Source organism: Gymnoscopelus microlampas, assembly GCF_963454915.1.
Source record: "Gymnoscopelus microlampas genome assembly, chromosome: 8".
Classification (NCBI taxonomy): Eukaryota; Metazoa; Chordata; class Actinopteri; order Myctophiformes; family Myctophidae; genus Gymnoscopelus; species Gymnoscopelus microlampas.
The window spans coordinates 31,982,257-31,994,648 of NC_139945.1; the positions used below are offsets into that span (position 1 = coordinate 31,982,257).

At 41.8% G+C, this 12,392-nt stretch overlaps 1 protein-coding gene across 2 annotated transcripts in view; it reads right to left on the reverse strand.

Annotated features, from left to right (window-relative positions):
• Window positions 1-6,045: 6,045 nt before the first annotated feature.
• Window positions 6,046-12,392, reverse strand: part of hip1 (huntingtin interacting protein 1) — a 56,987-nt gene continuing 50,640 nt past the window's right edge. For both annotated transcript variants that reach the window (XM_084065499.1, XM_084065500.1), the window contains exons 29-31: window positions 12,040-12,101; window positions 10,455-10,572; window positions 6,046-9,996 (exon numbers count right to left, since the gene is read on the reverse strand). In XM_084065499.1, coding sequence (XP_083921625.1) covers window positions 9,986-9,996; window positions 10,455-10,572; window positions 12,040-12,101 — 191 coding nt within the window. In that variant the 3' untranslated portion in view covers window positions 6,046-9,985. The remainder of the gene's footprint in view (window positions 9,997-10,454; window positions 10,573-12,039; window positions 12,102-12,392) is intronic.

Genomic DNA, 12,392 nt, shown 5'->3' on the forward strand with positions numbered 1-12,392 from the left:
TTATTAGTTTTGTGCACTGTGAGGTAACTGGAATTGAAATGATCCAATGCTTTAATTGTTTGTTAGGGGTGCAGCATGGAGATCTAAACGGGAAATTATTATTATTTGTATTTACTTATTTTAATGCTATACTATAATGCATGCATACAGCATAGCAACTACAGTATACTGTAATTTGAAAAAGGTTTGCACGCTTTACTCCTACAAATTGATTGATTTTGATTATTTAGTCTTAGACTTTTCAACTATTTGGTCAATGAAGCCAGGTAAATAGCACCATGACAAACTTAACAGTTACAGACAACCAACAGTAAATCTACTGTAAGTACTGTAGTTGCACAAGGAGTGTTTGTTCTAGTATCCAGATGCACTGTGGTCTTAAGAGGAAGATCATTAAAGCCATCAGAGTTGTGTTCTATAGGTGACATGACGTATCTTATGGTCCCCATGCTGACAGGTGCATCATCAATCACCCCGTTGTTGCTGGGAATGGAAAAACAAAATGGCATCCCTGCTCCTGCTTCACTCACTGGCTGCTCTGTGTGCTTATCACTTATTGCCTTGAACCAAAGATTAATGTGAGAGTGATCGCATGGGTTAATCTCTGCGTTAGCTCTGTGTGTGTGTGTGTGTGTGTGTGTGTGTGTGTGTGTGTGTGTGTGTGTGTGTGTGTGTGTGTGTGTGTGTGTGTGTGTGTGTGTGTGTGTGTGTGTGTGTGTGTGTGTGTGTGTGTTGTGGGGAGGGTGAGCACGGAGGGGGCATGCCTGTTATTCACACCTGTGAGTCATGCTATTTATTTACTTTTATCTTTAGTCTCGTCCTAATGTCCTCTATTACTCCTCTGACATCAGTCCCTCTTTCCTCCCTGTTCTCCCCCTTCTCTCTCCTCCTCGTGTCCCTTCCTCTCTGGTCTTCCCTTGTTCCCTGTCCTCACATGACCCCCTCCATGTCCTGACGTGCTGTGTGATGTTTTAAGGAGTGTCTCCCTCTCTGGCTTCGCTCTTTGTGTCCGTTTCTCCATCAGTCTCTCTCGATCTGCGTCTCTCCCCGTCCTCTCACCATTTCTCCCCTGATTTATGTTGCTCTCTTCTTTTCCGTCACTCTCTCTCCCCCTGTCTGTCTCTATTCTCTCTCTCTGCCTCTCCCTCTCGCCCACCTACTCTCTCTCTCTCTCTCTCTCTCTCTCTTTCTGCCCAACTCAGCTAAACCAACCCACTCCAAATATCACTGCAGCAGATGGTGCCGTGTTTGCATTGGGCCTGGTCTCCTAGCAACCTCGGCTCTCTGTTTCCTAAAGCAGAGCAGTGGAGGAGTCGGTGTCACGCTCTGTCTGGATCCGACCCCCCCCCCTGCACTCCCACCCACCCAACCATTCCCCCCGACTGACCTGAGAGTCTCTACACGTTGATGTCTGTGTGTATGTCTTTTCTATTAAATGCAGAAATAAGGCAACACATAAAGACAACACAACTAACAAGAACAGTGTTACACAGGTCAGAATACAGCGGGAAAAAATATTTTGGTTGATTTCTTCTCTGGGCCAGTTGGACATTGTAGCATTGACCTGATGGCAGTAACTGGAAGGATTGGTGGAGGGGTGAGAGAGGTCTTGCTTAATCAGAGTGGCTTTCCTGACTGGGTGTACACTTCAGATAGGGGAGTTTGGGGAGGATCCATTTGTTTTGCTGGCATGAGAATTGCGGTTCAAATCTTTGTTGAAGAACAATGGCATGACATTCTTGCTAATGAAATCAGCATCTGCAACATGCAGTCTCATAACTCTGGATTTTATTGAACACACTTTTAGCCTAATACAGTGGTTCTCAAAGTGAGGTCCAGGGACCCTCAGGTTTCCTTGAGGGGGTTCCAAATGGACCCTCACAGGTCTGTAACTCATAATGATGGACCCTTACGGGTCCATTTGCTTCCATTTGTTCACTCTCAGAGTTATGGGGGTCCTTGACATTAAAAAGTTTGAGAACCAATGGCCTAATACTTGTTGGGGACTACCTCAATCAGTGTATTTTGGGGTCAGAACCTAAGTTGCCCTTGGTTTTATTGTCTGACAGTGTAGTTTTTGACCTGACAGCTCGTCTATGCCCTTGGCAGAGGCCTCAGTTAACCCAGATACAACAGGGGGGGGGGCGAGTAAGGACTTGCATCTCGACATGTCAGTGGTTCTTCTGTTCTCTGTTGCCCTTGGCTTGAGGACACACATACACGTGTGGGCACTCGTCTCATGCGCGTGTACACACACACACACACACGCCACTTTACACCCACAAACAGTAATCCATGTACAAAAACACACTTACATGCACACATACACACAGCCAAGTCACTAATTGCTCTCAGTCAGTCAGTCAGTCAGTCAGTCAGTCAGTCTCACACACACACACACACACACACACACACACACACACACACACACACACACACACACACACACACACACACACACACACACACACACACACACACACACACACACACACACACACACACACACACACACACACACACACACACACACACACACACACACACGAATGCTGTCATATCGGAAATTAATACCCCAACCATGCAGCAATTTATAACTCACATGCTTGATATATTGCCTTAATCTATTTCTCCAGCTGGAATACACAGACAACAAACCCATTTTGTCCCACCCCACCCCCTTGAAGTTTGTTGACTCATATTACAAAAAACAAAACCAACAAAACAAATCTAGCTGTGAGAGCCGTGAATAATGTTTCTGTCGCAGAGTCCGTAAATAAAAATGTGTCCACTAGCCTCTTAAATGTTCTATTAAATAATGTCCCTGTGTTTGATAAATATTAAGATGTTAGGTCATCATAAAAAGATCACAATGGGACAGTGTGTCGTGCTAAAAGCTCCCTTTGTGAACGGGAGCTGTTCATCTGTTTTGTTTTGATTTTTGTTTTTTGGGGGGGTGGGGGGCATTGCCCCGGAGGAAAGCAAAGTGCTGGCTACTTGTTTGTTTACTTAGGAAGAGTCACTGGCAGGCCTCTGCAGAGGCCTTCTCTTCTTCTCATCTATGACCTCATGTCTGTATCAGACACTCAAAGATGACTGAGGCCATCCTGGGTGGAGCGCAATGTGCAAGCCAAGCACAAAGCAATTACAGTCAAAGGGTTCCAGTGAGAGCTGCCTGAGTGAGGATGCTTTGTTGGTCATATGGCCGATACATATGAAACGCCTTGAAACAATATATGCATTCTTCACAATGAAACGTCCTTTTTTGCTGTGAAAATCCATCCGTATTACATTTGTATGCCCAATTACAATTGTCACATTTCCCCAGATGACGTTATTCATTATCAATAATTGATAAGGAATGTAAAGTGTAAATTATTTACACTTTAGCATTTTTAACTTTTAACTCTAACTAAACTGTTCAGGGTTTGTAGGATGATTTTGGGGGATGAAAACTGATGTTAGAAATGTGATCTGAATACAGTTTACAAACAAGTATTTATTTCATAGCGATGTAGATCATGTGTTCTCCTATAAATTCTATCTACAGATTCTACACTTCTACAAATGATCAATAATGAGGGAAAGTCTGACGTCCTATTCTCACAGTTCACTCTTTTCTGTAGTAGAGACATTTTAGGGGCCCCAAATGCTGCATACACCATGTTTTTTTGTTTGTTAGTCTGGTATGAATGGGGTCATGTTTCTACCGCACACTGTTCACTTTTGACCATGAGTATTCAAGAAACATGAGTAACCTTCATGTCCACCACATAACTGTGACAGTCTGAATTAAAGTTTGTACTAGTGCTGCTCATAGGCAAACCTCTTCTGGAACCACTGCCAAGGTCTATATATGTATGCATTTCCAATGTCAGAAGGCCTGCTTACAGTATCATGAGTGGGTACATTTCTGGCATGTGTGCGTGACCCCAACAGGAAATGAACCACTAACCTAAAAGCCTGACTATATTTAGCTGCATGCTGACTGGTGTCGCGCACCGAAAGTAGCAGATCTACAAGCTCACAACATGTTGCATCGCGACGCATTGTGATCTTGTAGATCAGCCATTTTTTGGTGCACGATATGGCACTACATGGCTGCCTGCCTGTGTCTGGGGCAGGGTCCGATAAGGAGACGGGGTAGTGGTGGGAGATAAACAGATGGAGAGGCTGCTGTACTATAAGTTAGCTGCCAGCTCCAAACTGCAGAGACTAAAAATAGCTCAGCCTTTCTTTGTCTCTTTCTCTCATTCGCTCAGCCCCCCCCCTCTCTCTCTTTCTCTCCTCTTTGCCATGGAACCACCCACCCTATCCCTGTGTGACACAACAGCAGCACTAAACAAAACACAGCAAAGCGAGCGGCGTGTTTATGACAATGTATAAATTAACATTAGCCATAAGACTTGGCAGTTTGTCATTAGCAGTAGACTATATAAGGTAGCGCAAGTAGCACATACTGTAAGTGAATGATAGGAAAATAAAACGTTCTTTAAACTGTCGATTTATGTCATTTAGGCTATCAGGCTAGTTCACCAAGTCACAAAGGGTTTGTAGTCATTTATGACAATGACAATTAAAAAAGGTACTGTATGTGGCAGTGCAGCAGAAAGAGATCACATGCTGATGGGTTTGTTTACTTACTGATGCCAGAAAGACTGTGATGTATGATTGACTGTGATGTATGATTTTGGGGGGGTCCCCAGACAGTAAAGTGACAATTTAAGGACTTTTAAGACCTTTTTAATACCTGAAAAAAGTTAATGAAAAAAGACCATAACAATGCGAGGCGTTGTAAGCTTGTGGATCTGCTATTTTCACAATAGTGCTTGTCAGGGTGGGGGGTCCCAAGTTCAAATAGATTATTTTGGCGTCGTAAGGTTGAGAATCACTTGTGTAGGCTACATTAAGTGGAATGTTGAGAAAGTAAAGGTGGGCCACTTCACTGACAGATAAAAGAAAGTTTTTCCTTTTTCTCATTCATTATATACAGTACATCCCACCGTCTCATTATGATTCCCTTGCACTCTTCAGCAAGAATATACCAGAAAAGAATACTCTCATTAGTAACAGCAGTTGATCCTGCTCTATACAATTGTTTTAGATTTCAATGAATGAACATTTCATTATCATTATGCGTGTGATGGAGGGGGGGGGGGGGTGTTGAAGGTAACAATCACATCTGAACACTAACGTCTCCTCATATTCCCGGGAAAGGCCCTGAGTAGAGAAAGCAGAACCCACAAACACAACGTGCAATAGGTTTATCCTTGAAAGAACAGAGTGGATACCCAAAGCTTTTACTGGAAAACAATATACGCCCAAAAATCAATTGAATGCATTAGGATTTTATCTGTACCCTGATGCAACTGTTAAATTATTTCACCTGTCAAGACAAGCTTATTGATCTAATCTAAATGGATGCACCCGACGGCCAAACACAAATATACACACTACCTTTCTCTCACTCACACACACACACACTATTGTGACAGCATTGAACACCAGCGTCCTTCTAATAATTCCAACATAACATTAGAGCCCCACATGTGGGAACTTGGGTAGTAAATGGACTACAAAACAATTATTCAAAGTTTCAGAGTATATGAATCATGTGTCCACGTATCTGGCTGTACTTCCTAGCTGTCAAAAGCAGGCAAAGAGATGAACAATGAGCATTTATACCAGACTTTTATCAATCACTGTGATTAAATGTTACACAATACCTGGCTAGGTACAGTTTAGTAGAATCCTGCTTTGAAGGTATGATAGGAGAGAAAGTCTAACCAAGCAATGGGTGAAGGTCTTAAGACTTGTGTGGTTGTAGGGAGCGTGTGTGTGCGCGCCTTGGGTGTCTGAAAATAAGTCTGTCCTCCCCATAATTTCAATAATCTATTTCCCTAATTACGTTCATGAATATTAAACGCTGTTAAGGATGATACGATGTCGTCACTTGGGTCTAAATTCTTCTCCACTTGTCGAAAATAACTTAACGCCTTGACACAACAAAGTGACCACCAATAATTAGTCAGTCAGGCACAGGTCTGTATTAATGAGTTGAAATATTTATTTTTAAAAACTGAAAAAATAAAACAAACCCACCAACATAGATTTAGTATATCATACAAAGATGTATTTCAATGTTATTTGAGTATTCATTTCTCCTTTACTACAGTGTGAGGCAGTTGAAAGGCTGGCTGAGCTGGTAGGACTACAGTCACAAACCCGATAGAGAAAGAGTGATGCCTGATATACGGTTAGTTGCGTGCCGGTGTCGCGCACCAAACATAGCAGTGCCGTGACACATTGTGAGCTTGTAGATCGGCTGTGTTCAGTATGCGACACCCACGTGCAACTGAGTACGACGAGTCAGGCTTAAATGAGTGAGAGAGTTAGACAGATGGAGAGCTAGAAAGAATGAAAGACAGAGACTTCAACAAGAAATGATTTGGGCAAAAATATAATTGAATACGATTTTTTTATATTTCAACCAGTACTTGATAAATCTTGCCAGGAAATTAAAATACTCTCAAAAGTAAACACGTCACTGATCTGATTCATCAAGCACAAAACGTTGTTTTCCCTCTCTCTTTTTGTATGAGAAATATTCAGTGAATTCAGGTACTGTTTTGCCCTGGTCTTATCAAATGGACAGAGCAAGGCTAAAATTATAATTAAATACCAAACTTCGATCAACAATATTTGCAAATTAATTCTTTGCATTTGTTGTCTACTTGGAGATGGATTGAGTTTACCACATAGTTCAATACAATAGCTACCGAAAATGTTCAATAACCCTAGGAAAGTATTTGAAAGTCAATTCAGTGTACTGTCCTATGGCTGACATTTTACTTGGCAGTATAATTGTACAGTAATACCCTCCCATCTCACACTCAGAGCCAGTTAAAACCAACACATACAACATGATTTGCAAACACAATCGGACAGAGATCTGTTAAATACCCAGTGTCGCAACTTTTTAGAAATACACAGCCGAAGCAGCGCGTTAAAACTAGATAAAAGTGTTAAGACACAGAGGAAGACAAAATGCAAGCGTATTACACTCGTTATAATCATTATTACAAAGGAGGAAGGTACTGTGATGGGTTTTAGATTACTGCCTACTCATCTCATGGTTTTCCCAACAACTTGTTGAGCATGTTCTTTTCACAAGTCAAAGTCAAGAGCACTCATAGCATCAACTGAATGAGAGCTTACCCTTTGTAGTTGGAACACTACTGTGAAACACAGCCCTCTGGAGGCCAAAATCATTTCACAGCCCAGGTACTAACTGCCTTGCGAATAATAGTAATGAAGGGCTTTTGTTTCTTTCGCATCACCAGTTCTATTTAATTGAATGCAAACTGGGATAAATAATTACTGACAACCTAGAACATTTTAGGTTAAGTGAAAACAAACGGTAATAATATCAAATAAAAGGTGTTGTGTCTTACAAAAACACAGATACTTGGCCTTTGGGAAAGCTACGGAAAACAACAAAGTTTGTGGGTATATTTCAGCAGCCAATTCTGAATCATGGTCCAAGAACTGTAGTGCATATTTCACAGTGAATCAAGGGTCTATTGTTGTATGATCAAATAACACTCCAGTGAGGTATTTGAAGAAGCAGGTTCATGTGATATAAATATGATCATTTTGTCTTTAAAAAACAACATTGAAGTTGAATTTTACAAAATATTTTGTAAAATATTAAGAATGTCACAACTTTTATTCAGCGTTATGTGGCTAAGTGAGCAGTCCTGTTTCGTGAAATACCCCAAAGAGATTGTGATCATTATCAGGAGTGTTCTTCTAGCGGTAACTGGAAGAGTGGCCACCTAAACATTGTGGGCACCTCAATGTTAAATTGGCTATGTATGGCTTTGTCATTCATTGAGTCTTGAGGCTCGTCCTGAAATTTCATGAAGCCATAACTATACTCATGCCTTGGGCTAACTCTGTATTTTATCTCTACTCTGGTTAAGATGCCGTATTTTTTTCCGAGTTCATCTACGAGATTTCCCACCGTGAATGTTGGTGGGTTTGTATATTTATCATGGTCAACGTCCATGTTGAAGAATTCATGCAGAATGATTTCCGTACCACTCTGGAAACGTCTTCTTCTAGTTTCCGGCAGGCTAAAGAAATAGCCAATTTAACATTGAGGTGCCTACAATGTTTAGGTGCCGACTCTTCCTGAATCTATTCTAACTAGCCATCATTAGGACAATGGCATTCAGGAGTTCAGATTGTGAGAGAATCCACCTCCAAAGCCAAAGTCTCGTAGGTGATGTTTTACTCAGAGGGTCCTTGTTGGCATTGGTGTGCTAGCATATCGTTCTGGAATGAAGACACCCTTGACCACTGAATCAGATTCAGCAAAGCCACATCACTTAAAGAGTTTCACAATGGAGGCATCAGGAACTTTTAAAATCAGTGTTTCTGTTTTAGTTCCTTGAATCACATATGACAGAGTAAAACAAGTTTTGTTGCCAAACAACAAACGCTTACAGTCCCATCAATGTCCCACATTCTTTAAGATCTGTTGCTTTTGCAATGAACTCCCTAAAGCTTGATTATGATTCGGGAACTATGTGTCATACGATGTCGCTCAATAAAATAACAGTTTTCAGTTGAAAACACATTCTTTTTTCCAAGTGACATCACATGTCACTACCACAGAGGAAGCTACAGGAAAATGATCCCATGTTAGTGTCTATGAACAATGCTACTCTCTGCTAAAGGGTCAGGAAGTGATTCAGGTCTATCCATGATGCACTACCTCAGTCTTGGATTCACAGGAATTAGTCTGCTCTTGGCCAACAACTTTCTGAAACGACTGTGGAATTCTTGGGCGCAGCGTCCTTTAACACTTCCCCATTTTAACAAACACGTATGAGCATCTGATACAAACAGTCAGCACACATAACAGTCATGGTCGTTAACAACTTTAACCCTGGTGTCCCCATTTTGGGCTTGTCATTATAGGCAAATTTTCTAAAATGTTTTGAAAACAGCAGTTCTACAAGCTGTCGCATTGCAATAGCTTGTTGCAATGTCAGCTTGAAGATCGGATCATTTAATTTAAAATTCATTTGAACAAAATGTTCAAAAAATGTTCTTTTCTTTTTTCAAATAGGGCTTAAGTGGTTAAAATAGAGAGGAGGTGAAAGGCAGAGAGTCCAGTAAACCAGCTAGTGTTTACGCTCTGATGGCATACGGATTATAGAGGTAAGAACTCACAAGTGAGAAAAAAGAAGAAGCAAACTGAGCCAACTGAGGTTGAAGGGTGACAAGGGGATTGGGTGGGGAGCAGCGTCAGGTCGGGCTCACTATGGCACAGTGCACGATTTCACAACCCTACGACGTGGAACAAAACACATTTGTTAGTGCTAGAGCATGCATGCCATCTATGTTTCACAGAGACACTTCTGGAAGGGCAGAGGGGTGGATCGGAGGGGGGTGGGGTCATAATGGCAAACAGTCACTGATTCCCCTTCCATTACTGAAGGGTTTGGCCCTTGTGCAATGCATCCTGGGATGCCTCGTGTAGAACTTGTGCTCGTGGTATCTACTCCATGACACTCCTTGATGGTGCTTCATTTGGGAACTGGGCAAAAGAACGGTAAAATAAATATTTGACATCAGCGTGTCGGCTGCTATTACCAACAGTCCTTGGGGGATGTAAAGGAATGGAGGAGGCAGATAAGTCCGGTCATCCATCGATCCCTCCACCCCTCCCGTTTGCAGAGTCCTCGGTGCTGTCCTCGGGGGAACGTTCTGTACACTGGAGGAGTTTTTTTTCTCAACGGGTTTAGAAAAAGAAGCACCGTTTTATTTGGCTTGGATTTACAAACAAACAAACGAAAGAAAAGAAAAGGAAGAAAAAGACTGAAGAGTGTGTATAAACGTGTATAAACGGGGAGAGGCAGACAGAAGCCGGTCTTCTGGTTGAGGGTAGGGATGCATGGGGAGGTGACTGGTCTCAGCCTGTAACTGTGGAGATAAGAGACACCAGAGAGAGAGATAGTTTAAGTGTTCACACGAGCTAATACACAGATGCAGGTTAACTACAACATAACTACAACATAATCTATTAATAACTTGTAGCTGGATTTTCAGAGCCATTCAAATGTTGACATTTACTTCAATTACTACATTACTAGACCATACCCGGTCGACGCATCCGTGGGGGGATATGCGCACATGATCTGGCAACCCGGGAGGCGACATTGTTTGACACAGAAACGCTAATAAGAAGCTGAGATTTGATGAAATTGAAAAACGGGCTTCACAGTTAAGTTCAGATGGTAATGGTGAATGGCTGTGTGCAAAATCAGAGCAATTGGTCCAGCCACTGAGGAGAACCGGGTAGCTTCACCTACTCACCTACCTACTCACCTACCTACTCAAGACGGTTACTAGAATTATAGTATGATTATCCTCTGCCTCACCTTCCTCCTCGTCGCCCCAGCCCTCTGCCACCCCAGCCAGCTCGTAATGCTTCTTCCTCAGCTCGCCCAAACGTTCCCGCTCCTTCTGTAGACGGGTCTCCAGCTCTAGAACCATAACCTGAAGACGGACAGAACAACCCTCTCATTAGATGATCTGTATCATTCATTCTATAAGGCAGTGGTTCTCAAACTTTTTCACATCAAGGACTCCCAAATGAATACGCATTTTTCCGTGGACCCCCATCTGCCAGGGACACTCATATGGGATTTCTGTATATCTTTTTTTAATTTAGAGTAGCCAATTAATTTTTACCCCCTTTTCTCTTCCCAATTTTATTATGCCAATTAATTCCTCCCCACACACATTTTTGTGTTGTCACTGCCGTTGTATCCTACTGACTCACCTGCCAGTGAGGAGCCTCCACCGGGAGGACGTAGAGCCTCCACCAGGTGCCGCCCCAGCCCGTAGGAGTACATGCAGTGACACATATCACCCTAACTGCCCGGCTTCCCGCCAATTGTGTTCGCATAGACGCCTGACAAAGCCGGATGCACCACGGTGGATTCGAACCCACAACCTCCGTGGAGATGGGCAGGGACTTTACCACTGCGCCACCCGAGCGATGGATTTCTTATGGATTATCTGGATTATCTTATTCCATTTTTTTGTCTGTGCATATCAGGAAATTCACTACTTAAAATCGGGTTTTAGATTATCATTGCTCACACAGATTTTCTCTCACCACTCTTGTGTCATTGGGTACTTTGAAAAAATATTTACAGATGTACTGTAGGTTACAGTACTTCAATGCACTTACAAATCTCATCGAAACCATCTGTGTGAAATTGAGTATGCACAGGTGATACTCAAATAAAATTACTTGTGTGTGAATATGTCTTTCCTCTCACACACAAAACTATAGACAGACAAACAGCCAGTGAAGCATTCAACTCTTCAGTGTTTCCTGAATGTAGATCCATATAATGTTGTTTCAGAGATTAACCTGAAGCATTTATCCTTTCCTTTATGGCTTACAGGGGTTGACACTAAGGTCTCAAAAGCACTTGCCCATCAGGCAATTAAAGGACATTGGTCTACTTGCCAAAGGCCATGTTCAGATGTCTGAACAATAAAAGTGTCCATTATAAACAATGGGTGAGATTTTAGTTATCTTTCATTGTAACATTATTTAATGCATTAGTTCACTTATATTTTACGATTTTTGCATAGCTACCAGCGGACGGTTAGTTGATAGCTAGCTACTGTATTGACACATGTGTTATTTAAACTAATGGGTGAATTAGAACATTATGCAAACACAATAATGACTATATCCAAATAGGCAACTAGCAAGCAATTAATGTTCTCTGTTATAACCAGCGCAGACGATTTTGCCATCTCGCCTGACAGTTGGGCAGCTGCTGCATGTTTTTTGACAGTGATTGCGTGTTTATGGACAGTATATCATTCTAAGGTTGTGTGAATAGCACAAAACTAAAACACTCATCTGGCCAACCAGAAAGCAAATGGTTGGCCAAGGTCATAAATGATAGATGAGCTCATCTGGGTTATTCTGATCCTTACCTGCGAGTCCATCTCTTGTCGTTTGATCATTGTGAGAGTCATACTGGAGAAGTCCATTGTGTCTGTAAACACACAACCAAAGAGATAAATACTAGTGAAGTCATGCATTTCCACAGTAATCATATTACTATTACTGTAACTAAGGAAAAGCAGACACACCACAATCTAAAGAAATGTATGTTCTGATGGAGAGGCTATCTGTATCGAATTTTAATCAATAAAGTGATCAATCATAAATAAACTCCTCATTAACCAATCAAACAGCTCTTCAATAGACCAGCCAGCCAGCTAGCAGACAAGTCAGGCAGTTCATTCATTCAATCAATCAGCCAACAAAACTATAATATCCATTC